A 27998-nucleotide genomic window follows, 5' to 3' on the forward strand; every position below is an offset into this window, starting at 1 on the left:
CCTGATTGGTTGAGCAAAAGAGAGAGGTTTCCAGTTCTGAGGCCTTGGGCATGACACAGTGTTTATGAAATACCTGGTTTGTTATTCATTGCTCTCTGTGCAGCAGGATATAAAAGCAAAGAAAAAAAGAGGGAGGCCAGTAAAAAAGGAAGCAAGGAAGGAGGGAATGAAGAAAAAAACAAAGAGGAGAGGAAGAATGGAATGAAACGAGGAAGAGAAGGAAGAAAGGAGGGAGCAAAGAAGGAAGAAAAAGGAAGAAACAAGGGAGAGAAGAGAAAGGAAGTAAGGAGGTAAATAAAAATCAAGTAAGGAAGGAAAGAGCAGAGAGAGGAATGAAGAAAAAAAATTAAAGTAGACAAAGAGGAATGAAAGGAGGAAAGAAGAAAGGAAGGAAGCGAGGGAGGAAGAGATGAAGGAAGGGAGAAAAAACGCAGGTAAGGAAAAAGGGAAGGAAGCAACAAGCAAACAAGGATGGGAAAAGACAGGAAGAAAGGTACAAAAGGAGAGAAAGAAGAAAGTAAAAAAAAAGCAAGGAAGGAAAAAAGAAAGGAAGAAAACAAGGAAGTGGGGACTATTCCTTGATCCCTAACGCCAGCAGAGGAAAGCAGCAGACAGAAGACCATGGAGGCCCCACCTTGCTGAGGCTGTCCAGTATCTGCAGTGCAGGGTTCAGCACCGTCTCCTCCCACCTCGACACGTCTGTCACATCCAGGCCGTACACCGCTGGCACGTCGTCTCCTGGTCCTGCACACGCACACGCACACGCACACACACACACACACACACACACACACACACACACAGGGTAAATGGTATACAGAAATATTAACAAATTTCCGTTCTGCAAGCAGACAGTATGCGTTGGCCAACACAGGCTGGCATTGTGGCTTCTACCTATATAAATGGATACAATACCGATATTTTTGGACTGATGCTGCTGATAGCTGGTATATGGTGACAATATTCAATTTTTTAAAAAAATGTGACCATTTTCACATTCAAAAATTATATGTGTTCAATATTTCCACCAGATACTTTTTTCTTGGAATGGTGGAAAAGCCTCTGAAATAACACTTTGACCACGACAATAATAATAATAATATGTAGAATCCAATCAAACTGTTACATTAGAATCAATTCATGTTGAGAGCGTTGCACAGACAATCAGTGTAGTATTAATCAGTTATACAATAAATATGTAATCAAACAAACTGCATCATATCCATCACATCAGAGGCGGTCGAAACTGACTGGACCATATCTGATTATTAATAATGGCCCGACACACTGGTGTGCTGATATATTGGTCAAATCCTAAATATAACAAGATATAAACAGGCTCCAGTCATAATGTCAATGCAGCTGGGACGCTGGAATGGACTCCGGTGTGAACCCAGTTTATACTGGGAGTTTACTGGAGCAGCGGAGTGTTGGAGAGTGCAGCCGCACCCTGAAGCTCTGTCAACCTGCTGACTCACACTGGCTCGATAATGTCTCTCTCTCTCTCTCCCTCGCTCTCTCTCTCCCTCCTTCCTCCCACCCTTTTCTCTCCTCTTCTTTGTGCCCTCTCTCTCTCTCCTCCTTTCTTGCCATCAGTCTCGCTTCGGCTTTCACTCGCTCTCTCTCTTCCACCCCCATGTTTCTATTTTGCAACAGTCAGCAGTCTCCAGGCCAAGCCTCAGCACTAAACAGCAGCACCAGTCCCTGCCTGCTTGTCTGTCTATCTATCTATCTGTCTGCCTGCCTGTCTGCATCAACAGCCACTGCCCTGCATTGATTGGGGACACACACACTAAACACACACACACACTCATACACACAGGGAAAACAGAGTTATAAATTGATTTACAAGATAGATAAAAGATAGATAAAATGTGTGCAATAAATAAATACAGGAACATTACGAAGAAAAAAAAAAAGAGTAAAGGACAAGCGCACAGAATAATTAGGAAAAAAACAGGGCGCGGTTTTTGCATATAATTTCATATACGCACTAGTTGAAGAGTTACAGCACACACACATGCATGCATACTCCCACACACACACACACGCATGCACGCACGCAGGTAAATTAATCCCATTAACCTGTAGGGCTCAGTTAGCTAACTCAATTAAGGCTTAATCCTTCCCACACACAAGCGGAAATGCGGAGGGAAGGCAGCAGACACCCAGCGGACTGGAGCGACTGACTCCACTGGAACTGATCTGGCACTCCATTATCGGAGACGAACGCGACGAGACAACCGCATCGCTGTTTCGTCCCCACAACCGCTTTACTGTGCGGCCTCTGTCGGAGGAACAAGTGCGAGGCCTTGGGAAACACTGTCGGCCTTCACGCAGCCCCGCCTGAGAGCCATAAACCTACATGTTGGCCCCGGTGTCGACACGGGCCGCATTTAAACTCCCGCTGCTGCTCTAAATTTACATATTGTTGGTTTTCATTTACAGTCAGCCACTTAAAGCAGTTCATGGGTTTCATTCAGTGTGTCGGGACCAGCTGTACTGCATTGACTAGCTGACAAAGGGTGTTGACAATGACAAAATAAACACAAAAACCCCCTTACTGGCAAGTTATTAACTCCAGTGACCTCAACTGCTCCTGCACCTGCATCATTCAGCTTCACAGCGTGTGTTTTTGCATGTGTGTTTACATGTAGTCGTACAGTAGGTCAGTTCATCTGTGTGCGTGTGTGTGTGTTTTCTGAAAACAGCAGCGACTGTTAATCAAAGCCTCAGGTTTCATTGGCGTTGTTACTGTGTGTGTGTGTGTGTTTCAGAAGTCTTTGTGTTGGCGGGACAATAGCAAGCAGGTGGCTGTGGCAAGCGGCACCTGGCATACCTATACCAGATGCAGAGCTGGAGCTCTCCTTTAGGTCCTCTGGTAAATACTTCACCTTGCCAGCTGCCCTCCCATTCACTTGCTTCTCCACTATCTCTCCTCCTTCCTTCTCTCTTTTATCTTTCTTACCCCCAACGCCGCCCCCGCTTTTCCCTTCTGCTATTGCCAACCTCCCACCGGGCTGCGTGGAGTGGAGGTAAATAAAAGGGAGATATGGTGGGTTGCCAGATGCTGGACGGAGAAACCCCCCCCCCCCGCCTTTCTTGTTTAGGATCTGGTGAAATCTAACTCCACTAATCCACTCTGCAGTGAAAGAAGGTTGATAAGGAGCGTCGGAGGGACAAAGGAGCAGGGTGCCCGGCCCTGTGGATCAGGCATGCACACGCACACACTCTCTCTCTCTCTCTCACACACACACACACACACACACCGCAAACTGTGTGCGCTCCCTTTCAGGCGCACAGGGGAGATCGCTTTGCCAACAAGAAAGAGCAACTCCCGTCGCCTGGCAGCTGCTGCCGGTGTTGAGTTTGTGTTGAAACAGTAGTCCACCTGTTGCAACAAACGGCCGAGAGTCATTTGTTGCGTTATACCCTTGTGTGTTTGTTGAGCGAGGGTGTGTGTGTGTGTGTGTGTGTGTGTGTGTGTGTGTGTGTGTGTGTGTGTGTGCTCTTCTATAAAAACTAAACTACCAGTCTCGCTGCGGTGTCCCCGGCCCAGCTGTGCTTCCTTGGCTGTCGTCCACACGGCAACTTGACAGCTGCTTCTCCGTTCACTCAACAATCCCTCTCTCTCTCTCTTTCCTAGTTTCTCCTTCACTTTGTTTTCGCTCTCACCCACATGTTTAAGCATCGCTCCCTTTGAAATGTAGCTTTTCTTTGATTTTTTTTTTTGGGACATGACAGACTTTATTCATCTGCCAAGGTTGGAAATCCTCTTTTCACCCTCTGGTCTGCCAACTAGTGCGTCGCCCCCGGAGCAGGTAGGAGGTTAAGTATCTTGCTCAAGGATACTTCAAGCCATGTGGACTGAGCCTCGGCTCTCCAGCTGGGAGACAGTCAACCCCTAAGCCATCATGCCAATTTCAACCAGCCTTACATCTCTTCAGCGGGAATGTTTTGGTGCTGTGACTCCCCATATTTGTTGTCTGTTGTTTTTCTCATCCTCTCTTCCTACCTTCTGTTCCACTTAATCTCTATCTCTCCTCAACCCTTTTTGTCATTCTCTCCTCCTCCAGCCCTCTCTTGTCTCTCTCTCCATCTAGTGGAGGTGATACAGAGGTCTTTGTGGTGACAACGGCCCAGGCTTGGCTTTATCTCCATGGGGGAAGATTGCCAACAGTGTGGGGGGGGGGAAGCTTCTCACTTCCTAGCAGACAAGGGTGTAAACTCGCCCCACACCTGTTGCCCCAGCTGGATCAGATTACGCGCGCTATCTATCCATCCATCCATCCATCCATCCATGTTTTTTTTTCCCTCTCTCCATCACTCTCCCCATCCCCCACTCACGTTTGGGACTAAAAGATACCAACACCCCTGTTACTTAACACTCACGAGGCTTCGGTCAGACTACACCTGGGTATCCTGGTTACAGGTAGAGGTGTGTGTGTGTGTGTGTCTTTGGGGAATGAAAAACAAACACTCTGAGGGCGGCAGAGCTCTCCTGATGTTATGACAGTATTGCATTAAGCTCAGTATATATTAAAATGAATATAACCTCAAATTAGCAGTTTCTTTGTGGCCAATTAAATCCACTAATTAAACATTCCCCTACTATCATAGAATCAGAGACAGACTCTCTCTCTCTCACACACATATATACACACATTCTGTACGTGCACACACACACACACACTTAAAAGGCAAGAGGAATTGGACTTGATTTAATTTCAGCAGGGTGGCCCAGTGGTTAATCCGTCCCATAACCAGGAGTTCCCAGGTTCAGTCCCCATAGCAACCAATGTTGCATCCATCAACAGCCACATGTCCTGCCGAAGTGTCCTTGAGCAAGACACTGAACCCCTACCTGCTCACTCATTTTAAGTCGTAACAGCATCTGCTAAATGTCTAAATCATAGCTGCAATTCTAGTAAACTAGGTAGAATGCTTCTAGGCATACAATTCTGTCTCTCTCTCTCTTACACTCAACATTCAGGTCATTTTTTAGCCTCTCTAACCGGTTTCATTGTATTTGCCTGCCTGTCTATCTGTCCGTCTCAATCCATCTTTCCCTTTGACCCACTAGTCTCGGTATGCTTGGTTTGGTCTGTGTAGCCCTCAGTGACCCTGCTGCCCGAGTCTGTGTGGTCGGGGCAAATTCCCGGCAGCTCTGTAATGCTTTAAGAGATTAGCCTGCTCAGCTGAGGCCTGCCGGCATCTGTGTGTGTGTGTGTGTGTGTGTGTGTGTGTGTGTGTGGTACACTGGGGCTCAGAGGGGAAAGAAAGGAGGTCAGCAGTCACAGCAAGAGAGGGAGGTGAAGAGAAAGATAGGGGGCCAGAAAGGTGGGATGCAAGGGGGAAAGGGCAAGGCTTTGGCCTGGGACAACACTGGCCAGGGGGGCACTTCAGGACAGGCCGCTCCTGGGGAAATAGTTCAAGGCCTTGGAGGGAAAATCCATCTGAAATAGATGACAACATGTGGTGCTATGATCCTGGTGAGCTCAGTATATATTTGTGAACATAAATAAGGCTAGTTATTTAGTTAAAATTAAGACTTTTTTTGTTTTTGTGTTTTTAAAATTAAAGTGAACATGAAAGTGGGCTGATTTTTCAAAAGAAGAAATAACAGCACACCAAGAAATCACAATATTGTAAAGGTCTCTAAAACTGAATGTAAGGCTTGAATGGATTTATTTGACTCTATTCAACACCTTTTAAGGCCTTGAATTTAGATAATTAAAGACATTTTAAGCAGACACCCTGTGGCAGTGAATAGGAGACTGGCGTGAGCACTTTGGTGGTACGTTGAGTGATTTTTCAGGGATATGGGCACATATTTTAGTTCATAACCGTTAGCACTGAAGCCCATTTGGATTTACTGCTGCAAAAACTAATAAAAATATTGAGTCCACAAAATTATTCCCCTAGTTTTTGGTCAGTGGAGCAGCTGCAGGTTTTCTCTCTTGAAGATTTCAGAGATTTGAACATCAGATCACTAGATTCTAGCTTGAGTGCTGTTCATGTTCTTAAATATTTAACTGTCTTAAGATCATAGGGATAACATGTAGAAATGCTATTTTGAGGTGTATTACTATTAAGGAAAGGGCAAGAAGAGAATGGAGGGAGGAAGGAAAGAAGGCAAGAAGGGCACAAATGAGTTCCGTCACTCAATCACACGCTATGCTAACTCACTATGGCTGATCTGCACAGGAGTTGCGACCAAGGCTTTGGCACCAAGTGTGTACTATTAGTCTTAGTGCGATAACACGTTTCAGACTTTTCACACTGAAAGAGTTCAAGAGTTTAGCTCGTCTGGTGGCCCCGCCTGATGTTGCAGACAACTAGCTTGCAAATTGCTCTGAATCTGAATTCGCTCAGCTGACGTCAAAGCAGAGTCTCCAAGGGAGGTGAAATGGACAGTCCTCAGGCAACACACCCACACAGCCAGAGACACATGCATGTGCAAAAAGCACACACATCTACTTAAAGATAACTGCATGTGCAAAAGCACAATAACACAGACACACAAACACACCCAAACGCGCACATGTACAAAAGCGCTCACCCACACACCCACAGGTGACGGAGACCATATGGTGAGTGCAGCGGGTAGGCAGGCGGTCAGACAGAGGGGTATTGAGGTTTAGGGCCTGGCGTGGCTTAAGCCACTTGGGTCTAACAGGATTAGGAGGTTGGGTTACTGCCGGGCATGCTGCTGGTGGGACAGAGAGGCCGGGGCCCGTCCGGGACAGAGGAACACACTTAGCCTTTATACACATTTAAAACATTTTGGACTTCCAGTGGTTGCAACCAGGGTGGGAAATCGCCACCAGCCAAACGCAGGCTGATCTTGGCTGTAGTTGGTACGTTTGTCCATTCTCCAGTACCAGCCACTTTGGCAGGTAACCAACCATTATAGTTCATTTCTATGCATTGGCTTGTTTTACTGTGAGCCACAAGAGACCTGGTCTTGGAAACAGTGGAAAAAAAGGCAGTGAAGGGTTTTAGCTGCAGGTGTATACCGGGAATGGATTTTGAAACGTTATCCCTTCTATAACGTCACAGCAGCTCACACATGCTGCATAAAATCAAAACCAGACTTGTGTCAGAGAATAAATTAATCTTGTGATTTCCATAATTTAAATATACAGTACTATCAAACGCTCTGCTACATTTTAGGAAACGTGGACAGCTTTCAACTTGGTAAAAAAGACTCATATTGGTAGAAACTCTGTCTGCATTCACATCTCCAATTTGACCTCGCTGACTGCTAGCTGTAGCAGCAACGCTAGCACTGATGGGTGATGTTGCCTAAAAGGCCAGCTACACCAGAGATTTCCACGACTACAAACAAATGATAACAACTGTAGTTATCATTATTAATGGGCCTCTGGTTAACGGGTTTATCAAGTTGCTTGTGGTGTGAACGCTCAGTTCATTCCTGCCTCTCTGATAACAGAGCTACCATCAGTGCCGACACTATGACCTTTCTGGTGAGTCGTGCTGGAATGTTTTCGCACCATCTCACCATTTCAAATGCGGAAAGTCACTGGAGAGTTGCAGAAACCTCTCGTAAAACGTTTCAAAATGAAATCATTAAAAATATGCAAATATGAAAGAGGCCTTAGATGCATGGTACAGAAAGGTCCCTTAGGAAAGTAAAGATGAAACAAAACACTCATATTTCCAAGTAGAAACTGTTCAGCAGACACATGGAAACACACAGACAGATACATACACATGCACCGGGACTGGGGTCAACACACTTTAAATTTAATCAATCTAAAAAGCAAATTAGTTTGTTTGCACACACACACACACACACACACACACACACACACTACTCTATGTACCCCGGATAAACAATACAATACGGTGGGTGAGAAGGCTTATTGTGTGTAATGGGGTGTGTGAATCTCATCTTGTTAAAGAGACTGCTGATTACTAAGGCACTGGACTGCGGAGGACACACACACACACACACACACACACACACACACACACACACACACACACACACACACACTGTGGATAGGATGGGTGGAGGGCACTCACGTTTAAGGAAGCGGTTACGGACCCATTTATTCTGTTTGCGTGCATAACGCCTCGTAGCAATCTTCAAAGCTTCTATACCTGGAGAGAAAGAGAAGAGAACGGGGGTGTTATAGATCGAGAAGACCAAAGGGCCAACAAAAAAAAAAATCATTTAATAGATTTTTCTGGTTGATCAATCAACCAGTCGGCCGATCGATGAATCTAAATCCACCTCTGTGACTTTGGTCAGCTATTTTCTGACCTTTGTCTCGGAGTGTGTCTTTCTCTTGCTGGGTGCTGCTTTCAGGAGCGGTCAGGTAGTCATGAAACTCCTTAAAACCGATCGACTGGAAGATCCCATGTTGATAGTCCTGACTGTGAGGAGAGGAGAGGAGAGGAGAGGAGAGGAAAAGAGAAATCTATAAAAAATATAGTTTCCGTCCGTCTCCAGCTTGACATTTCTAGACACCCAATGGCGACTCATTTTCAACCTCTCCTCCTTATCTCTCCCTCACTCCCTGAACAAGGAATATCAGTCTGCGCAGGCTGGAGGCCCTTGGGGGGGACAAAGTGACAGAATGACATTCGGTGAACTCGGTGGCCCTGGCAGAGGGACCCACGGGTGCTGGGACTCAGTGGCCTGACCGGGGTGACAGCAGGCTGCGGCGAACAGAGAGGCAGAGGCCTGGAGCTCGACTAGCCAGACAGACTAGAGACCACATCGGCCCAATTTTAGCATCTTTACCTGTTTCAGATTTCTGTAATAGCTTCAAAAAACTGATATAAATGTACAGTTTGATGCCCTGAACATCGCAGAATTTTGAGATATCATAAAAATGATACTGGTCAGCTGCGGTGGCCATTTTTGTTTTTTCTTTCCACCATTGCCAGTAAATGGGTTTTCCTTCATATTTGTTGAACTGACCATGATGGGATTGAAAAAATCTTGATGTAATGGTAAATTTAGTGATATTGCGTGAAGAAATACGATGACATTGCAATTTTAAGAGAACATTTCTCCCATATGTCTGACTGTCATAGACAGTAAAATAGCAATGTTCTAATTTTTCTTACAATTGCAATTTCATTGTGTTTCTTTACACAATATAATTGAATTTGCCATTACATGATGATCTGAACAGTTTATATCCCTTAGCCATCAAAATCACAAAGGTGTAGACATGTTTCTATTTCTATTTCATAGATCTGTAAAATTTTTGCAACAGCGCCAGTTCTGAAAATGTTCAGGGAATCGAACTGTACATGCACAGGGTAAATCTGTATCATCTATTACTTTTAGGTTTCATGTCTTGCTTTTATATTGTAAAGCAATTTTAATTGTGCTTTGAAAAGTGCTATAAAATATAAGATGATTGTTTTAAGTCCTGAACTTATAGATGTACGACAGACAAAAAAGGGAGAGGAAATAACAGAAATAAACACGGCTAGACCGGCAGAGAGACAGACATGGAAATTTGAGAACAGGGACAGAGCACAGGAAATGCAGTCGATGGAGGGGAAAAAAAGAGTGGGCAAAAGAGAGAGAGAGAGAGAGAGAGAGAGAGAGAGGGAGAGAGAGAGAGAGAGAGAGAGAGACAGAGAGATTTGACCTTGATGTCTGGCCACAGCAGTCAGGGATGGAGACATGAGGAAGGAGAAAGAGAGCGAGAGAGAGAGAGGGGGGAGGGGGGTAAAAGTGCTTGGGTGATCAGATTGTTAGGTGATGCTGAGAGGGCAATGGTGGCAGAGATGGAGGGAGAAAGAGAGAGAGAGAGGAGGAAGAAGAGGAGGAGGAAGAGGAGTGATGGGCTGCTGGCTGATGAGGTGGGATGGGGTGATGGGGTGATGAAAGGAAGGAGGGAGGGAAGCAGGGAGTTGGCGGCATCCTGGGCACCATGCCACCAATGCATCAATTCCCCGCAGCCACACCCCATCACTCAATCGTGCGCACACACACACACACACACGCACACGCACACACACACACACACACACACACACAGATGGCGTATCAATATCTCCTGCCAAAAGAGACCTACACAGCACTATCTGTCCACCTATCCTTTTCCCCTTTTCAGCTATTAGTGAAGCCCACACAGCAGCACATGTGTAGCAATCTTTTTTTCCCCCAAATGTGATCGTGATGCAGCCATACTAAAGTCCAGTTCAAACTGGACTAGTTCTACTGCGGGAGGTCCTGTAATTGTAATTATTACCAACCACATAAACAAGTTAAACCGTTTAGTGTTTGTCATCAAATTCTGAAATCAACCACCAACACCACATCACTGAGACCCATACATAGGGGGAATAAAGTAAACCCTTCAGTGATCTCGCAATTTGATGCAATTTATCTATTGTATAACAGCATATGGTAAGTAGATAATTAGTGTAATTGCATCTAAAATCTAGTGGTACAGACAATGGAGCATTTGTTTCTGTAAAGGAAAATGCTTGTTGGTAAAAGCAAAAATAATACTTGTTTGATCAATTGGTGTGTGCATATAAGTGGAATTATCGATCATGATGTTTTCCATCCGGCTACAAGCGGAAATGTAGAGAGAAAACATAGAAATCCTTTAACCCATACAAATGGTCCCCTGGTATTACACACAGCGCATAAAAATGACATTACAGTGCTTAACACTTGGGACAAAAGCCCTGTTCGCACAGGCCTGGTATCATGTGAGGAACTCATATTAGCTCCACATTTCGAGAAACACATGCCTATAGGACAACGAAATTAGGTGAAGGTCAAACCTTCCTCTATAGATTCCCCTACTACCTTCCTTTTTCATGACAGGAGGAAGATGGAAATTGCGCATCGAGAAGAAAAACAAGAAATTGCTTGCCAAAACACATTGCAGCTGAAATTACTGAGATATTACCAAGAGTTCGATTCACACAGGTTTAGTATTATCAGGGGCCTCTGTCCTCGCCAAAATACACTAGGTAATTTGGGATGGAATTTTTACTTTACAAATTCCAAACATGTTAAGATCCACACAGTATTAAAATCACTGACGATAGCCCTCTCCGGACAGCATTAGGATTACCAGGGGAGGTCAGTTATTATATTTTTTCATGCACATCAGTAATTTCACAAAATCATCTAGACAGTAAACTAAGGGGCGAATTCACAAAAGGATTGCGCGGCTTTTGCTGACGCTAAACCTGTGCAAATAATATAAAAAGAAACCGTGTAATTCACAAAGCACTTGCAAAGGGTGAAATGCCCCGCTAACTGCGCTGCCACGCAAATAGCGTCTCGGTGCTCCTGTGCTATTTGCACGTATTTAAATTAGGTAATATGCATACATTTTGTGCAAAATTGGCCCCTTTCTATGCAAATGAGCCTCATTGCAAAAACAGTCCAATTCACAAAGGTCGGCGCTAATTGCCACACGCAGTTAGAGTGAAATTATTAGCGTCTTCAGAGAGTTGGTGGTAACTGAAGCGCATTTATAAGGGGTGTCACGCCCAGACTTTATCACTTGTTGATTTAACTGAGAATTGAATTGAATTGACCTTGCAAATGTCTCTGCAACAATTCCACCTTTGTGTGACCTAAAAAATAAAATTGTCTGTAAATACAGTCTGTAAATAATATTTTGACATTAGTATTATTATTACTATAGAACTTTAACACAGATTGCTTCACAAACAAAAGCAAATAAATCAGCACAACCAAACAATCAATACAACTCAATTTCTCAATCTGAAAATATTTTCACTTATCTCACTAGTCAGCACAGTGGGCTTTATTTTGGCCTAAAGATTCAGCACCATGGACAGCCCCGCTCAAACTCATTTATTACCTCCGCCAAGGAGGTTATGTTTTCGGTGCCGTTTGTTTGTGTGTTTGTTTGTCTGTCTGCAGGATTACGGAAAAACTACTGGCCCGATTTTCATGAAACTTGGTGGAAGGGTGTAGCATGGGCCAAGGAAGAACCCATTAAATTTTGGAGCGGATCCGTATATTGGTTGCGCTTGAACATTTGCATATCATAGAAGACTGGATTGGCCTTGGCGGAGGTCTGCGCTCTCCGAGTGCCCTTCTAGTTTATTTTGGGATGCAGTGAGATGCAATGGCAAACAAAGGATGCAGTGACAGGATGCAATTGTGTCATGAAAAATAAATGAATAAAGCTCCCCTACATTCTCCTTTGTTCTCCGCTTCAAATCATGCCATCCTCTTTTGCAGTCTGAAGGTGTGCGTTTGGAAACACCAACAGCACTGACAGACTGGGATATTAAATCCCAAATATGGTTTCTCGCAGTCCCGGTTAAATTTCTTGCCTGAAGTTTTGAGGAACGCCTCTGCACCTCGTCCGTCAGGACTTGCAGCTCGCGGTCTCAAAAAGTCATTTTTCTCTAAGGCAACATTTATACTTTGCCACATTGATCATTTCAATCAGACGCAAAACAGGGGCAAATTGCACTCAGTTGCAACAGGTTATGGGCGTGTTTGCGCTGGCATATCATTAGCGCAATATCTTTTGTGAATCGGTCCTTGAGACGGAGCAAATAGCGGTTGCAAATGATACGCAATTCATGGTGCTATTAGCGGCCGCAATCCATTCTTTGTGAATTCGCCCCTAAGTGTCCCTGGACCATGGGGATCACCTACAGCATATCAAAACCGGCAAAACTCTCTTCAAGTTGCTCCATATCACTGAAAGAGATGATGCTCTGCTCCGCCACTGGTTGTATGTCTCTCTCTTGTAATGGAAATGCCAAGTACACAAGTCTGTAACTGCGTGAAACACCAGATGTCAACATGTCGGCGTTAACTCAAAATACAGTAGGTCATTTCTGCCGTCATCTTTACCAGGTTAACTGGAGAAAATCACTGACATGTTTGTTTGGGACGGGATAAAATTCCTTGAGTCCTGAGGTAATAATTACCAATCACCAGGCCTCCCCTGGTAATACTAATGCCATCCGGAGAGGGCTTATCTCTGCAATTATTACAAATCACTGGACGTCCCAAAGACAGATCAGGCCCATGTGAATTAGTCTCGCAACAGCGCGGGCTGTGACTAAATTGGTCTCCAGGCCCTTGGGAAACAACAGCGCAGAGCGATCTGTCAGAGCATGCAGGACAAATAAATACCTGGGTAGCTGCTTGGCTCAGTTCACTTCGCTGCTATTGCCCTGCTTATAGGGAAGAGGGGAGTTAACTCTGGATTCGCTGAGAGGAACTTCTGGATCATTAACATGGACAGGACAATGAGAATAAAATCTCGATCTTCGCCATCGCCTTGGATGCTTCAGGATGAACATCAAGCAACTGACTGTATGCAATCAGGGGGTCGGACATGTTTGGCTGCTGGTTTGCTACCTGTGGTCCTGGACTTTCTGCTGGTTGTAGCGGACATGGAAGTCTCTGAGCTCCTCTATTAGTCCTACAGACAACATCTCATCTACACGAGCGTCCAACCGCTTGTCTAGAGCTGGAGGACAGGGAGGGAGGGGGAGAGAGGCAGAGATATTACGAGTCAGACACACAAACCAAACGCGTTACTGCACTTTCTATTGACGCTCCCTTATTAATATTGACATTTCTGTTGCTTTGAGAAATAGAGATTACAGTAAAACGGAAATCCATACGATCCTCCCCTCCTTACCGTCCATGTCGGCGTGCAGCCAGAAGATGCAGGGGTCTGGGTACCTCAGTGGCCCCCCGAGCCCGTCGCCCCCCTCCTGCCCCCGCTGCTCCTCCAGCCAGCGGCTGTGGGGGACGCCCGTCTCCTCGTGCACCTGTAGGCTCCTGCCAGGGACAATCATACAAGCAGTGATGTAGTGGGTAAATAAAAAGGCCTCCAGTCATGTTCCCACTCACATACCACAGCCTCCCCTATACCAGCAGGTATTAGATAAACTGTCTGGAAGAGGGTCAGTCAGGTGGGGGAACGTTCAGATCCACCACCCTATACTAGATCACTTGTATTTCCATTTTAGAACAAAAAAAGTCACCCTAACATTCACTGCTCAATATTTCAAAAACACAACTGAAAATATCATTGCAACATTCCATTTCCTTTAGTTAACTAATGTCTCCTTCTATAGAGTACAACAGGTGGTGACATCACCTGGCACCAAAGATCAGCCAATAGCAGATGGCAGTTTCAGTAGCATTCTTTTTATGTTCAGATGTCAGGCTTTACACAGATTAGGGTTTGGTGTTGAGTTAAATCAATTACATTGTCAGAAAAGCAGTCATTTATGCTTTTTCTCTCTTAAAATACTTTATCTTGATATAACTTAATTCAGCTCAATACAAATTCCTATGATCTGTACTATGAATTTACCTCAGAAAGATTTATGTCAACCCTAAAAACATGGCTACAATCTATTCTGCAAATTAGAAGATGGGTTATCTGAGTTTAGGTGAGTTTACCCTCCACTGATGCATAAGATGCCAGAAAATATCCTACCCCCTCTTCAGCCACAAATATAGATCCTAGTGTGAATCTAATCTGAATGTGAAGCCAAAAGACGGTTACCACATCAGTAACAGTAAATCTACAGGACAAGATGGGGGTAAAAAATAGGGTAAAAATAAACCATGACCATGGCTAGACAAAGACGTGTTGTATCCAATCCCATTTTGTTGTCTCCTATCTATTCCCAACAGATGTGCTGCCAGTTGCTTCTCAATCTCACCAGCGGCACATTCTGCGTTCAACTTGCACTCAACAAACTTTTGAGAAGATGGGATTCAAATCCACACCCGCCTCTTTAGCCGCGCCTGGCTGCACTCAGAGGTTAGGAAGGAAAAGATGATTCCTGTCGCCTCCTGTCAGCTGGAGGAGCAGGGTAACCTAACCTTCTCACACAAAAGACCGCGCTGACTGAAAGACATCATCCCTCTTTGTGTGTGTGTGTGTGTGTGTGTGTGTGTAAACAGACACTCGTCCTGTCAACGTGGATTGGGTGGTGGCTTGTATAGTTTGACAGTCACAGAGCACGGTAGCCCTTTGGCATCTCACACAAACAAGGGAAAACTCAAAAATACTGATGTCATTCATATGCGCACACATGCGTACAAGTTATCAACACACACACACACACAATACACACCACATTATAACAGGGGTGGAAAGAGTAAACTAAACCTTCCCACTCAAGTAAAAGTACTGTTAATCTGCTGAAATTTTCTTAAATAGTAAAATTACTGGTGTAAAAATCTGACTAAAACTAAAAAGTAGCTGATTTAAAATGTAAAAGTAACTTGAAAAAAAAAAAAAAAATACAGATATTTGTTATACAATATCTTTACCATGCAATGTAAAACAGACAAGTGGCAAGACATATGTGTTAAGGGTTATAAAAATTAGATTCTTAAATTCATGTCACTACTGTATTGATATTTCTTTCGCTCTTAACTATCCAACTAGCTAGCAAGGTTAGCGAACTAGCTAGACAACAACCAGGCTAACGCAAACCAATAACACTGTAGCTGGATGGACGGCTTTTTGGCTAATGTTGACTAAGCTACTATCATGAATAAATGTGAGTATATAATGTTACAGCTAGCTAACGTTTGTAATTTGCTACTTTCACCCTTGTATTGTAAAATGAGACAGACAGAGTGTAAATCAAGCATAAATGAAGACAGTCCACCGGCTCTCACCTGGCAATTTTGCGTGCGTCGTTAGGGTGCAACATGGCGGCCATTTTGGGGTCCACCTCCATCAGTCGCTTGTGCAGCTCGGCTCCTCCCAGTTTCTCCAGCTCCACCTTCCTGTTAGGAGCCCCACCTCCTCCCTTCCCCGACTCCTCGTTCTCCTGCTGTAAGGGCCGTTTCATTTGATGGTTTAGACATGGGCTCAAATAGGCCTAAAGCTGCCTTCAAGTGCTCCTCGTAAGCTCCTGCTTCCAAATTTGTAGGACATAAACGACTTTCATACGTACAACTTATTGGTGCATTCAAGTGCTTTTGGTCAGAAATAATAGCAAAATTGACCATGTAGCGAACGCAGTTTTTGGTGGCTGTTGGTTTACTTTAGAAATCAAGTGGCACAGAGCTGTTTTGTGCTGTAGTGACAGAATGAGGAGAAAGAGGAGAAAATGCGCATCAGGCACATTATTGTTTTAATTAAATTATTACACTGCTTCCATGCTCCAGCCCTTTTTTCCCGTTAAGACACGCCCCTTAAACGCCACATCTCATCAACTTGGGTATCGAAGAAAAACTTACTTAATTAATTGGGCTGCATTTGTGTGCGCTCAACTCGGAATTACAACATATCCCTCAGTAATGAAGGCAGCATAATGTGGCTTAATGCGGAGCTCATTTTTGGTATCGACTGTTTTAGCAGCACTGTTTTAGTTGGAGTTAGAATTCGAGGGAGAGAGTGGGCGAAGATAAATGAGAAGATGTGTGAAAGAGGAGGGAGCGAGGGGGATGTGGACAAAAAAAGTGTGTGTGTGTGTGTGTGTGTGTGTGTGGGGCAAGAAAAAAAAAGGTGAGGCAAAGACAACATTAGCTGCTATGGTACCCACCCCTGCATCCACCAGCACTCTCCACAGCAGGGACTCGATGTAATAGTTGGTCCCTCCTACGATGATGGGCAGCTTGTCTCTGCTGTGCATGTCCTCGATGTTGGAGTGCGTTAAGGAAGACACACATCTTTGCATCTTGTATTTAACTCTAACCGCATGGACACAGAATATGAACTATAAAACTAAAAGCCTTAGCAGAATACTGGATACGCAAGAATAACAGGGAGATATTGAATATGAATTTAAGGTCAATATTAGGCTGCATCATTATAAAAAGGGGCTTCGACAGCAGTATCAAGCTCAAGATTCACTCTCAGTGGATTTCTCCTTTCTTGTCAGCATTTAACTGAGCGCATTCTAGCCGGTAAGATGATCCACTCCTCTGTTCTGGTCATTCAATATGACTGTATGTGAGGTAACTGCTACGTCTCAGTCTCTCTCTCCCTCTTTTTTCCCCGTCTCTGAGCATGAGGGTTACACCAATATGTTGGGTCGATTTTGCCCTTTTATTAAAAATTCAATAGCGGCCGGTCAGTTTGGTGCACCTCCAACATTACTCCAAAAATATCGGTATCGGCCTTCAAGAGCCCATATCGGTCAAAGCCTACTGGACATGCAGATAAAGAGCTTGTGTGCCACACCTTATTCTCTCCCTCTCCCTCTCTCTCTTTCTCTCTCTCTCTCTCCTCACCCACCTTCCCCACCCAGGGATAATTAAATAACCACTCAGACAAGATAAGGCCCATCAGCTATCATCACTCACCTCCTCCCTCTCTCACACACACACACACACACACACACACACACACACGCAAAAAGCCCGGTCCCCTCCCTGCATCACTCTGCTCTTAGAGGGAAAGGAGCAGAAGATGGGGAAGAGATTGAGAAGAGGAGGATCGCAGACGAGCGGCGAGGGAGGGGAGACAGAGGGAGTTTTATGCGAGCGGCATGTTGAGTGAAGGGTTGATAGCCGCTGATGCGTCATTATGTCCGCCGGCTCCATCTTTAAACCTCTCCAGATTGTCAGCCTTCTCTGAGTATTGTGTCCCCTCTTTTCTCTGCCTCTCTCCCCTTTTTTCTCTACCTCTTTCCCCTCTTTTCTGTCTTTTCTGCCTCACAGATTCAAATCCACCGCACACTGCTTCTCTCCATTCTAATCGGTATTCATCTCTTTCCATTTCTCTCTTCCTACCAGCAGGCTAGAGCTGCACTGAGCCTATTCTTAGAGCTACCGCAGCCCCTCGCCGCACTGGTGAGTGTGAGAGCGTGTGTGTGTGTAAGAGAGAGAGAGAGAGAGAGTGTGTGTGAGAGAGTGTGTGAGTGTGTGCGCGCCTTCCTGATCTATTAATACCCTCTCTAGTTATCGCCTCCTCTCTCCACATCTGTGTGACGGCCGGTGTCTGCGGGAGGGTGTGACTGCCCAGTGTGCATGTGCGTGTGTGTGAGAGTGTGTGTGAGTGTGTGTGTGTGTGTGTAGGCGGACCACAGACACAGACTCCTCTATTAATATCCTCTCTAGTGATCTCTCTCTTCTCATTTTCAGTGAAACATCTGCAGCGAGAGAACACACTGACAAAAAACCAGGGCATAGCAGATCTCTTTCTACACATACACACACACACACACACACACACACACACACGTACAGTACATACACACACAGACCAATAGAGAAGGTCAAATTGACAGAAATCATCCCCGCTAGTTAGCACTTTATAATGTGGGGAAAGGTGTTACAGGGTGATAGCAGTGCGTGGACGCAGGTGTTACGGAGAATATTGTTCCTCTGGTTTTACGCGCTTCCAGGAAGGATATGAGGGCCAGGGCTTTGTTCCTGAAGTCGACCACCGTGTAGCCGCTGACCAGCGGGTCCACGAAGCTGATCATGTGATGTCTGCACTGAGCACGCTCCTCAGCCGTCACCTTATTGGTGATGATGTCCAGGCCCTGGTATACCTGCGGGGACAACAACGCAGCCAATCAACAGACAGGAACAAGGATACAGTACGTTCAGGGGGGAAAATAGATATTAACAAGTGAATCGTTAAAAATCTAATATACAGCAGCAGAATGTCATGGTGGAGGGGAATGTGAGGGGAAGTGAATGAGAATTTTCATTAGAAATTAGCAATAAACTTAATTTATATGGCACTTATCTAAAAGTAGAGTGCTTTACGGGTTATGTCAACAATAGTAAAGAGGAGATAAAAATAGGAAACACATCCAAAAAGGAAATTGTTAGAATAAAAATAAAATAAGATAAAAAGATTAACACGATCAAACAAGATTAAAAGCGTCAAAATAAAAAACAGTGACACGAAAGCAAGTCTACACTAACGCGCTCTAAGGATGGAACTTGAATGGGAGTTGTGTGTCCCAGAAAATATGAAATCTTGAAAAACACTGTAAAAAAAGTAGCTAAAACAAACAGGGCCAGAGATCGATGTGTGATTTTTCAGCAGCGAATTCTTGATTCACTCTTCCAAGACTTTGGAAGGAAAGGCCCAAGAACCGAACCCTTCCTGTAATACACACACCTCCTCTGTCCATGTTACATCCCCCAGCGAAGGGGGCTCTCTCGTGGAATGTGGCAGCTGGGTGTCACCGCCAGTCTCTGATTCTCAAACACACACACACACACACACACTTAGGCACTGTCAGGGCTGAAGTCTCTTAAGGAATGTCTCGGGATGCAGAGCACTTTCCATCTGGGGTGCTTTTCTCTATAGGCCTTTCCATCCTTTAAAACTGACAGTAAACGCCTCGTCTCGCTTGTTCCCCATCCTGTCAAACAAATTCTGACTATTATGTTGCTATCCGAGCTGCCTGTCACCTGTTTTGTTTGCCTGCACTTCCTTGTTGGATTCGTGTGCAAAAGCTTGTTTCTGTCTCCGTAGTTGTCAAACATGAATTGGAGACTCATTGCATTTATACTTTGTTGCTAATGTGGCCAAATGCATTTCTTTAGGTGGAGCAGTGCACTTTCTAAAATTGAATACAGTTCAACTTTTGCAGGGAAAAAAGCGGAATACTGTCAGCATCAGTCACAGTGATAGAAATGTGAATTGCTGGGTTACAGTGTATTTCAGCACCACCAACCGATGACAATGCCTATTTATGGTGGAAACACAACTCTATGGCCTTGGCTTCTCCATAGCTTCTATGTGTAGTCTACCATCAACCATCAAAGAGGTATGTGTGTGTATGTGGATCAGAGAGTGAATCAGCCTGCCGCTGCCAGGAAAACATTATGAAAGTCTAGTCGAGTCAAACGCTTCCCAAACATTCTTGCCAACAGAGTATAGGCTTTAACTTGTAGTTGGATTCAGCCTCGATTTGGTAAGAAAGTGTCGTGAAGCTCTCTCCCAAATCTACACACAAGCATGATTTTCCTGCTATTACAGCACACTGTGAATGAATGGACGGTGAAGTCACTGTTTACACTTTCACTTTCAAGCTGATTTTTCCAGTAAAAAGAGAAGAAAATGCGGGAAACAAATGATACATTGTGTAAAAAAAATATTTTGGCCCATTTTGGAGATCTTACTAACCAGGAAACAGTTGGGAAACAGCGGAGTGGGAGAGGATGAAGACAGAGTGACGAACATTGGTTTTCCCAGTCCGTAGGGATGAGCCCTACGGCCTGCATCAGCCTTGGGAACTGCGGTTGGTAAGCCACAAAAATGTTTGCTTTTTGCATCTTACACACGCCAATGAAGGAGGCTTACAGTCTGAAGGGGTTTTGGGAGAAAGCACACCTACCTGCAACCTGCAAGTTATAGGAGTGTGATAAGAGCTTCTCATGCTCCCTGTGCCCCGAGGTTATTACAGCTTTGATTTCCGATTTTAATGTCGTTTTTGTTTCTGTTTTAGTTTCAGTTCCACTTTCAAAGTAGTTTTAGTTTTTGTCAGGATTTTAGGTCTTCCAAATAGTTAGGGTTAGGGTTTTTTTTTATTTCTATTTTTCTGTTTTAGTCCTTTCATTTGGGGCCAATTAGGGTAAAAAAAACAATATCAGTTTGTGTGGAACGTTGTCTTCGTGTTTAAGAAAGTACATCATTCACATTTCTTTACATGATTTAGGGTGAATTTTTCTGCAACAGGGAGAATAATTTGCCATCATGATAGAAATTACTGCTTTCTCCACTCTCAGGTGGGGATCAAAAAAACAAAAAATATAGAATATTTCCATTTTATTTTAGCTAGATTTGGAACCAGGAGAATATAGTTTTCGCGTAGTTTTTGAAACTTGATTTCATTTTTTATTTTTCAGTTGAAAAATGTATTGCATGCATGTCTGCGGTTCATACACTCAATTAGCTCTCTAAACTAGGCGGCATGTTGTGGTGCAAGGCGTGCCAACATCCTCTCCAACAGATCCTCATTTTGTTTTCAAACAGATTCCAACAGGATGAATCTTACATTTCCGGACAACATCATTACAGAGCGTTTAACCCGCCGTACGCTCACTGGTTAATCGATACGGCCGCGCATTGGCTATTGATAGCCTTGGTGCCTGGTGTGTGTGTGTGTGCGGGGGGGGGGGTTGCTTTGTACTTCAGCAACTGTACTTCGGCACCGCGGCAAGCCAAAAGCGGGGAGCAGGGCAGGGCAGAACAACCCAGCCCGATAAATTATTCACGGCTTCTCCGCACGACACCGCTGTCAGCCGAGGGAGGGATGGATGGCTGGAAGGAAGGAGGGGAGGAAGGGAGGGAGGGACGGAGGAAGAGCAAATGGAGGAGGGTGAAGGTTTGAAGGAGGGCTGGAAAGAACAAGATCGCTGGAGAGGAAGAGCCGAGACAGAAAAAAGGAGAGGCGAACAGACAGGAGAGGAGACAGAGGGGCGCTGTGTTCTTGTTACAGAGAACAGGATGCTCCCTGAGACATTTGCACGCATTATCCCCCCCCCCCACCCCCACCCCCACTCCGTGCTCGCACACACACACACACACACACACACACAGACTTGAGACAGATTGTGCAGAGAGAAGACAGGATGATGGGTAGCAGAATGGAGGCAGAAAGATGGAGAGACCAAGAGAGAGAGACAGAGATAGAGATGCTCGGAGAGATAGGTTGGCATCAAGTTGGAGAGCTTAATATATATCTGTGTGTGTGTGTGTGTGTGTGTGCGTGTGTGTGTGTGTGTGTGAGAGAGAGAGAGAGAGACAAATCAACAGTGTGTGAGGGTCATGTGTCTCTTATTTTGAGCCACGCTCCTCGACTGCTCCCGGATTTACACTTTTTTTGTTCCCAATGTGGCGAAAAGGCAGACAAAGGCCGTCTTTAAATACACACACACACACACACACACACACACACAGACACACACACACACCCACACCCACACACACACACACACCATTCAGAGTTTGCACCGCTATCTCTCTGATCCATGTGGGTGACATCTTTCATCAAAAATTCTCCTCTAATTTCCTTACTCTTCCTGTTTTTCATCTCACTATTCCCTTTTTTTCTCTCCTCATCCTTTCATCTCATCCTTCCTACCACATCCAGGCTAACAGCCTCCAATTTTCCTAAAGCTGCGTGTCTCTCTCTCTCTCTCTTTCTCTCCACTAGTGGTAAAGTTTCCTCTCCTCCTTTTCCATCCAACCATCTTTCCGCCTCCTGTCAGCCCCTCTCGTTTTGTCCATTCTTACCTGCCACTGAATGGGACACGGCCAAACCTTATGTAACAACGCGTGAATGCACATTTGTGCGCGCGTATGAATAAAACAGATTGAGATGATTCAAATTCCCTCTTAACGAGGACAAAGAGGCCCAAGAGTAAGAGCGGGCCGAAGAAGACGGGAGCGTAAATTGGAGAAATGAAAAGGCTTGAGGAGAAGATATGAAGAGAAAATGCTTTTGGGGGAGGGGGGGTTGGGGGGGGAGGAAATGAGAAAGAAATTAAGACTCCAGTCGAGCCGGCGAAAATGAGCTACAAATTGCAGCGTTGTTGGAGCTCACAGCCATAAAAGAATCCAAGATAAAAATCAACATACCTAATCGAGTTTACTCATGTCTTCCAGAAACTCCCCCCAGGGGGAAACGAGACAGCGGCTGCAGAGAGGGAAGATGTCAAGAGGAGAAGCTGCAGTCAAGGAGGGAGAGCCAGTAACTAACTTTTGAAATGTCGCCAAATAGATGTGTTTCCATCAGCTGGGTTGAAGCGAGTCAATAGGCTTCCTGAATGTAGAATAGAGCTGCTTCAGAAAAAAACACATCCATGAGAAAATGGAAAGAGAATTTCAAAAATTGATTAGTATTGGGCAAGTTGTTATTGTTTTTTTTTTGGTGTCAGCTAATGTTGGTCATATTTCAAGAGAAATGCACTTGGCAATATTCTACTATTGAGCACCTTATACATGGAAACACTCACAGTGTGTGTGTGACATTTCTGGGAGGAGGATAGATATTTTACAGACAACATTTCAGAATGCTGACAGCCACTTTTGAACCGCAACGAGATTAAACTATTCATCAGCCTTGTTCATGCCAAGTCTACATTATTATTTTTTCCGCAAATGCATTTCCGTCCCTATTTATTGTGTTATTTCTTTATCCTCCACCTCAACAAAGTGTAAAAACTTTTTCGGGGATATTGAGGAAATTTTAAATTCCCTTCTAATTCAATACAGGATAATTTGCACAAATGTACTTTGATGGAAACCCAGCTCATGTGGGTTCAGACTGTGGCGCTGCCTGGCTGCCTACTCCTTCCTGTCTTGGTTTTAAAATGGATGTGAATGGATGTGGCCGTGTGGCTTCTGTGTGTGTCAGAGAGAATGACGGGCACGTAGCAAAGCGAGAGAGAGGAATGTGCGTGTCTGTGTGTGTGTGTGTGTGTGTGTGTCAGACAATGAGCTCAGTGTTCAAGCTCTGCAGCCTGCAGCCGGCCTGCCTGGCCAACCTTACGCCCTGCACGAGACAGCTGGTCCTCTGCTACACAAATAAGGGGGGAGCATGGTGAGGAGAGAGAGAGAGAGAGAGAGAGAGAGAGAGAGAGAGAGAGAGAGAGAGAGAGAGAGAGAGAGGGAAAAGAAAGAAAGAAAGAAAACATTGGGACATGCAGTAAGACTTAAGGAAAGCCAAAAGAATAGGAGATAATAGGGGAAAGAGTACAGCAGATACATAAAAGTCTGTAAAACCTGCAATAAAATGTGATTTTCTTTGCACATACTCATTACTCAACAACTCAGTGTTTATTTGTTTTTAAATAAATTCTTAATTTAAAGGCCTAATGTACCCCAGAGTCTCCCCAACCTGTCTTAATGAGCTGTTAACTCTAAAAGAATTTCATTATATGGGTTTCAGTGGGGAGTTTGATGGTCTAGATGCTGATTCAGAGGCTTTTCCACCCTGACATGAATAAACTCTCTGGGAAAAAATTGAATACGTGTCATTTTTTGGCATGAAAACGGTCAAATTTAAAGATGCATATTGGCACAAAATATCAGCTGTTGGCAGCTTCAATACAAAAATATCAGTATCAGTTTCATAAACCCATATCAGGCGACCCCTGGTCCGGAGGCGGTGTAATTCGTCCTCAGTCTGACCCCTAGACACCGCCTTGCTTCCTACATTCAACAGCCAAACTGGAAGCCGGCTCGCTTTATCTTCACCCGTCATTCTAAATCCTTCTTTTCTTCATTATACCTCTTCTTTAAACAGAATACCTCTCTGACTGCCTCTTTTCTCTTTTTTTCATCCCCCCCCCCCAGGCACCATCCCTCAACAATTTATCCCTCCATCTCTCTCTCTGTCTCTCTGTGGGGAATGGCCCAGTAATGCCAGACTAATAAATCATTCATGACGTTGTTCTCCTCCTCCCCCCCTCCTTCTTCCATCCTGCCATCCTCCTCTCCCTCGCTGCTTTACTGTAGCGGTGACCGCATCACCACGCCCGCAGACTGCCATTTACAACACGCGCGCACACACACACACACACACACACACACACACACACAAACAAGAGTTAATCAGCTCTCTTCTTTGGCTCTCTCCTACTCAGGCTTAGATTACTAAAAAAGATGATCATAAATCGGATGTGGGAGGCAGCATTGCCTTAGCTACAATGCAAACAGATACGTCAAAACCCAGACAGGTCATAACCACACCACACCAGACAGATAGAGACAGAGGGAGGGAGGGGATAGAGAGAGAGAGAGAGAGAGAGAGAGAGAGAGAGAGAGAGAGAAAGAGAGAGAGAGAGGGAGGAGGAGGGACGAGTGAGTGAATTAGAAGGATACAACACATAGCTGCACAGTGTTTGAGTGTGGGATGTGTTTAATACGTAGACAAGCGCTCTGTGTGTGTGTGTGTGTGTATAAGAGCTAGGGCTGTGCAGTATACCGAAGGTTTACAGAAACCAACACTATAAATCTTTCACCTACCTAATTTTTCATGTCAGTATGTTTGGTAAATGCATTCCTCCAGAGCATGTGTTCCTTTAATTTGCAGACATACATGTATGTAAGGAGGAGAGTTGTTTTTTCCCACGGCACAAGACATGTTCAGGAGCCAAATTCAGGTCAGTCAGTCTATCAGTCAAACGGCGCTCCCTCACCCTGTACTGAGTGATGCTCGCTCGCCCTAGTGTTGAACAAACGTTCATAACGCAAAAACTACAACTGCTATCACTTAAATATTTACATTTGTGAGTGACAGAAGCAGTAGCTGAACATTTTGATGTGTTTAGTCGCATTGCTTAGTGACTACAGTGGCTAATCTATGTGACAAAAAATATTTTTGTTGGGGAATATTTTAGTTGCAATTGAGCTAGCAAAGCAGTTTTTTGCTAACAGTTGTGGAATAGCCTACATTTGTCCAATGCTAACAAAACGGCGCTCTCTCAACTCGTATTGAGTGATGCTAGCTTGTCCAGGAACTGCGGTGGCTAATCTGCTGTATGTGTGACAAAAAATATTTTTTGCTAGCGAATATTTTAGTTACAACTAGATTGAGCTAGCAGAGCAGTTTATCCCGTAACAGGTGTGGAATTGATTAAGTTTGGGCAATGCTAACGAAACATTTTGGCTAGCATGCTACTATGATACTGAAAGACAGCTAAGAGAAAGAGCCATTGACCTAAAATAAGCATAACCTTTCAAAGAATAACACTTACTGAGATAGAATCACCGGTCGACTCACATGACCATCACGTTTCAAATCTAACGCTATATTAGTCCTAGATGTTTTTCCTGAGAAAGACCTACTTCATGTCACTGTATGGGACTATATAGGCCAAGATGACAGCGCTCATGCCGGTCTGTCCTACGGCTCACATTCCACAGATAATAAATAACCTGTCAAACTTGTGTGCCTTTGTCACAAGTTTCACTGCTCATGTTGTCCTTAGGAGAATATGGCAGCTCTTTCTTCTATTGTCCTGGCTGTATAAAGCGAGGGTCACCGGCCACCAATACTTCCAATAGTCACACATGCACGCACACACACTAAAGTAATGGTCAACGGTCACCCAGCTTGAGCATGACCTGTTAAATTGCCCCCTGGGACCTTTGAAGACCGTTTTCTATGGACACCCCACTCCCCCGCCCACACACACAGCCCGGGGGTGGCCGCCCTATAGCGGAAAAAATGTAACAATGTATTAACTCATGTGCAAGACACGCTATTGTGTGCTCATATTGCATAAAAAACATGCAGATATAAAATGAGCGCACATGATTAATTAATGTATCCAGAGCAATGGCACCAACCCCTTTTCTGAGATATGGTGCTGGAGAGCTCCAAGTGTCAAACCCTTTATAAAGTCTTTAACATCCATCAGCTCTGCATACTAACAGTATGGCCCAATAGCTGTCAATATCCTTGAAATGAAGAGTAGGGGAACTTACATTTCACTGATTGAATTTGCAGCAGCACATGAAGGAAACGTATGAAGCATGATCACAGGGTCAGAGTGCACTCCTCATTGGAATCCCTATTGTTGTCAACATCCCTGCAGTTGTTCCTTATTAGCAATAATGCCTTGCCAAGCATCATCAGTATCAGCCTTGATAAATCATCTCCTCCCTTCAGTTTTTACCTGAGGTGAAACTTGATTAAGGAATTTCTATCCATTATACCTCATCAAAAGCCTGATTCAACTAAATAAATCTTCTATCAACAAATATCAGGCTAAATAAATCAAGTAAATTCAAGTAATTATGGCAAGTGGATGAAATTAGTTTGAAACTTTGAAAGTGAGGGCATGAACTAACCAAACAGAGGGAGCGATTTGTATCTTGTGCATTTCAAATAATCAATAGAAGGGCAGTAGGGCACAAGGCCCATCTCGTGCAGATGTGATACTGAAACTCTTTGCTGCTGCAACACCCCAAGTTCCCTCAAGTTCCATCTAATCTAATCTAATCTGAAGTTGCCCTCATCCCCATTCACACACCAAAGCAAAGCCCAAACCCCTTTACACACCAACCTTATATCCAAATCTTTTAACCGAAGCCTCCACTATTACAGGGTCTACAGTTTTTGTATGCATCCTTTCCACCATTCCCAAACATTCTTTGTAGGCTGGTAACGGCTGTTTCAGTTCAGTGATTTACAGCAGGGGCTCCCACATTTTTTCATATCAAGGACTCCCAAATCAATCCGCATCAGACCACAGAGATTTGTTCCCAAGGAAGCCCATCTTGGACAGGGTATCTGCAGGTTTCAGAAAGCTAAATTTAAGATTTTTCAAGAACTTTTTCATGCTACCTGGATTAGAATTTAAGATCAATTTAAAGACCAAAATAAAGAAACAAAAAGCTGGCCAAAACAGCCTATTTCTGATTAAACAAAAAAAAAGGTTCTTAACCTATAACTGTGCAGTATAAGAGACGGGACAACAGGAAATTAATTGCTAATGGGGATTCAAGTCTAATTGTGTTTAGTAAAGCAGATATGATGCATACTGTAATACTAACCCTGTTCTGTATTAATCTAAGAGTGGACATGAAGCACAAAGACACCTGTCATTACATGGTGAAAAAACTAAAATACTAATAAGCATTTTTAAGACAGTTTAATTGTTTTTGAGACCTTAAATTTCAATAATTTAAGATTTTTCCAGACTTTTTAAGGACCAGCGCATACCCGGCGAAAAGATTAGATAGTGAGTTAGATATGAATTGGTACAAAATGATATGACTGTCTATACTGTAGGTGGGTGATAACTACAGCGGGGCCTGTGAAACCTAAGATCAAAACAGTCGTACGTTTTCTCAATATGCTATCCTCTGGGGAATGAAATAACAGTGAAATCCATCTTGCGTCTTTTTACTGGAACCCTCTCATGGACCCCCTGGTGGTCCCTGGACCCCGCTTTGGGAACCCCTGCTTTACACTACTGGCGAGGCCTGATTCAATGACAGTACAGCCAGGCACTTGTGTGTGTGCCATAGATAGCATGTTCATTTAATGAGTGAATAATATCCCCCTGCATTACC

General features: G+C 44.2%; 1 protein-coding gene across 1 annotated transcript in view; it reads right to left on the reverse strand.

Moving 5' to 3' along the window:
* trit1 (tRNA isopentenyltransferase 1) overlaps nucleotides 1-27998 on the reverse strand; it is a 32172-nt gene that overhangs the window by 1835 nt on the left and 2339 nt on the right. The window contains exons 2-10 of the mRNA XM_071902304.1: nucleotides 18358-18498; nucleotides 16543-16641; nucleotides 15671-15828; nucleotides 13662-13804; nucleotides 13376-13487; nucleotides 8294-8406; nucleotides 8053-8130; nucleotides 635-744; nucleotide 1 (exon numbers count right to left, since the gene is read on the reverse strand). The exon at nucleotide 1 is cut by the window's left edge and continues 117 nt beyond it. Coding sequence (XP_071758405.1) covers nucleotide 1; nucleotides 635-744; nucleotides 8053-8130; nucleotides 8294-8406; nucleotides 13376-13487; nucleotides 13662-13804; nucleotides 15671-15828; nucleotides 16543-16641; nucleotides 18358-18498 — 955 coding nt within the window. The remainder of the gene's footprint in view (nucleotides 2-634; nucleotides 745-8052; nucleotides 8131-8293; nucleotides 8407-13375; nucleotides 13488-13661; nucleotides 13805-15670; nucleotides 15829-16542; nucleotides 16642-18357; nucleotides 18499-27998) is intronic.

The sequence above is a fragment of the Centroberyx gerrardi genome, chromosome 19 (assembly GCF_048128805.1).
Source record: "Centroberyx gerrardi isolate f3 chromosome 19, fCenGer3.hap1.cur.20231027, whole genome shotgun sequence".
NCBI lineage: Eukaryota > Metazoa > Chordata > Actinopteri > Beryciformes > Berycidae > Centroberyx > Centroberyx gerrardi.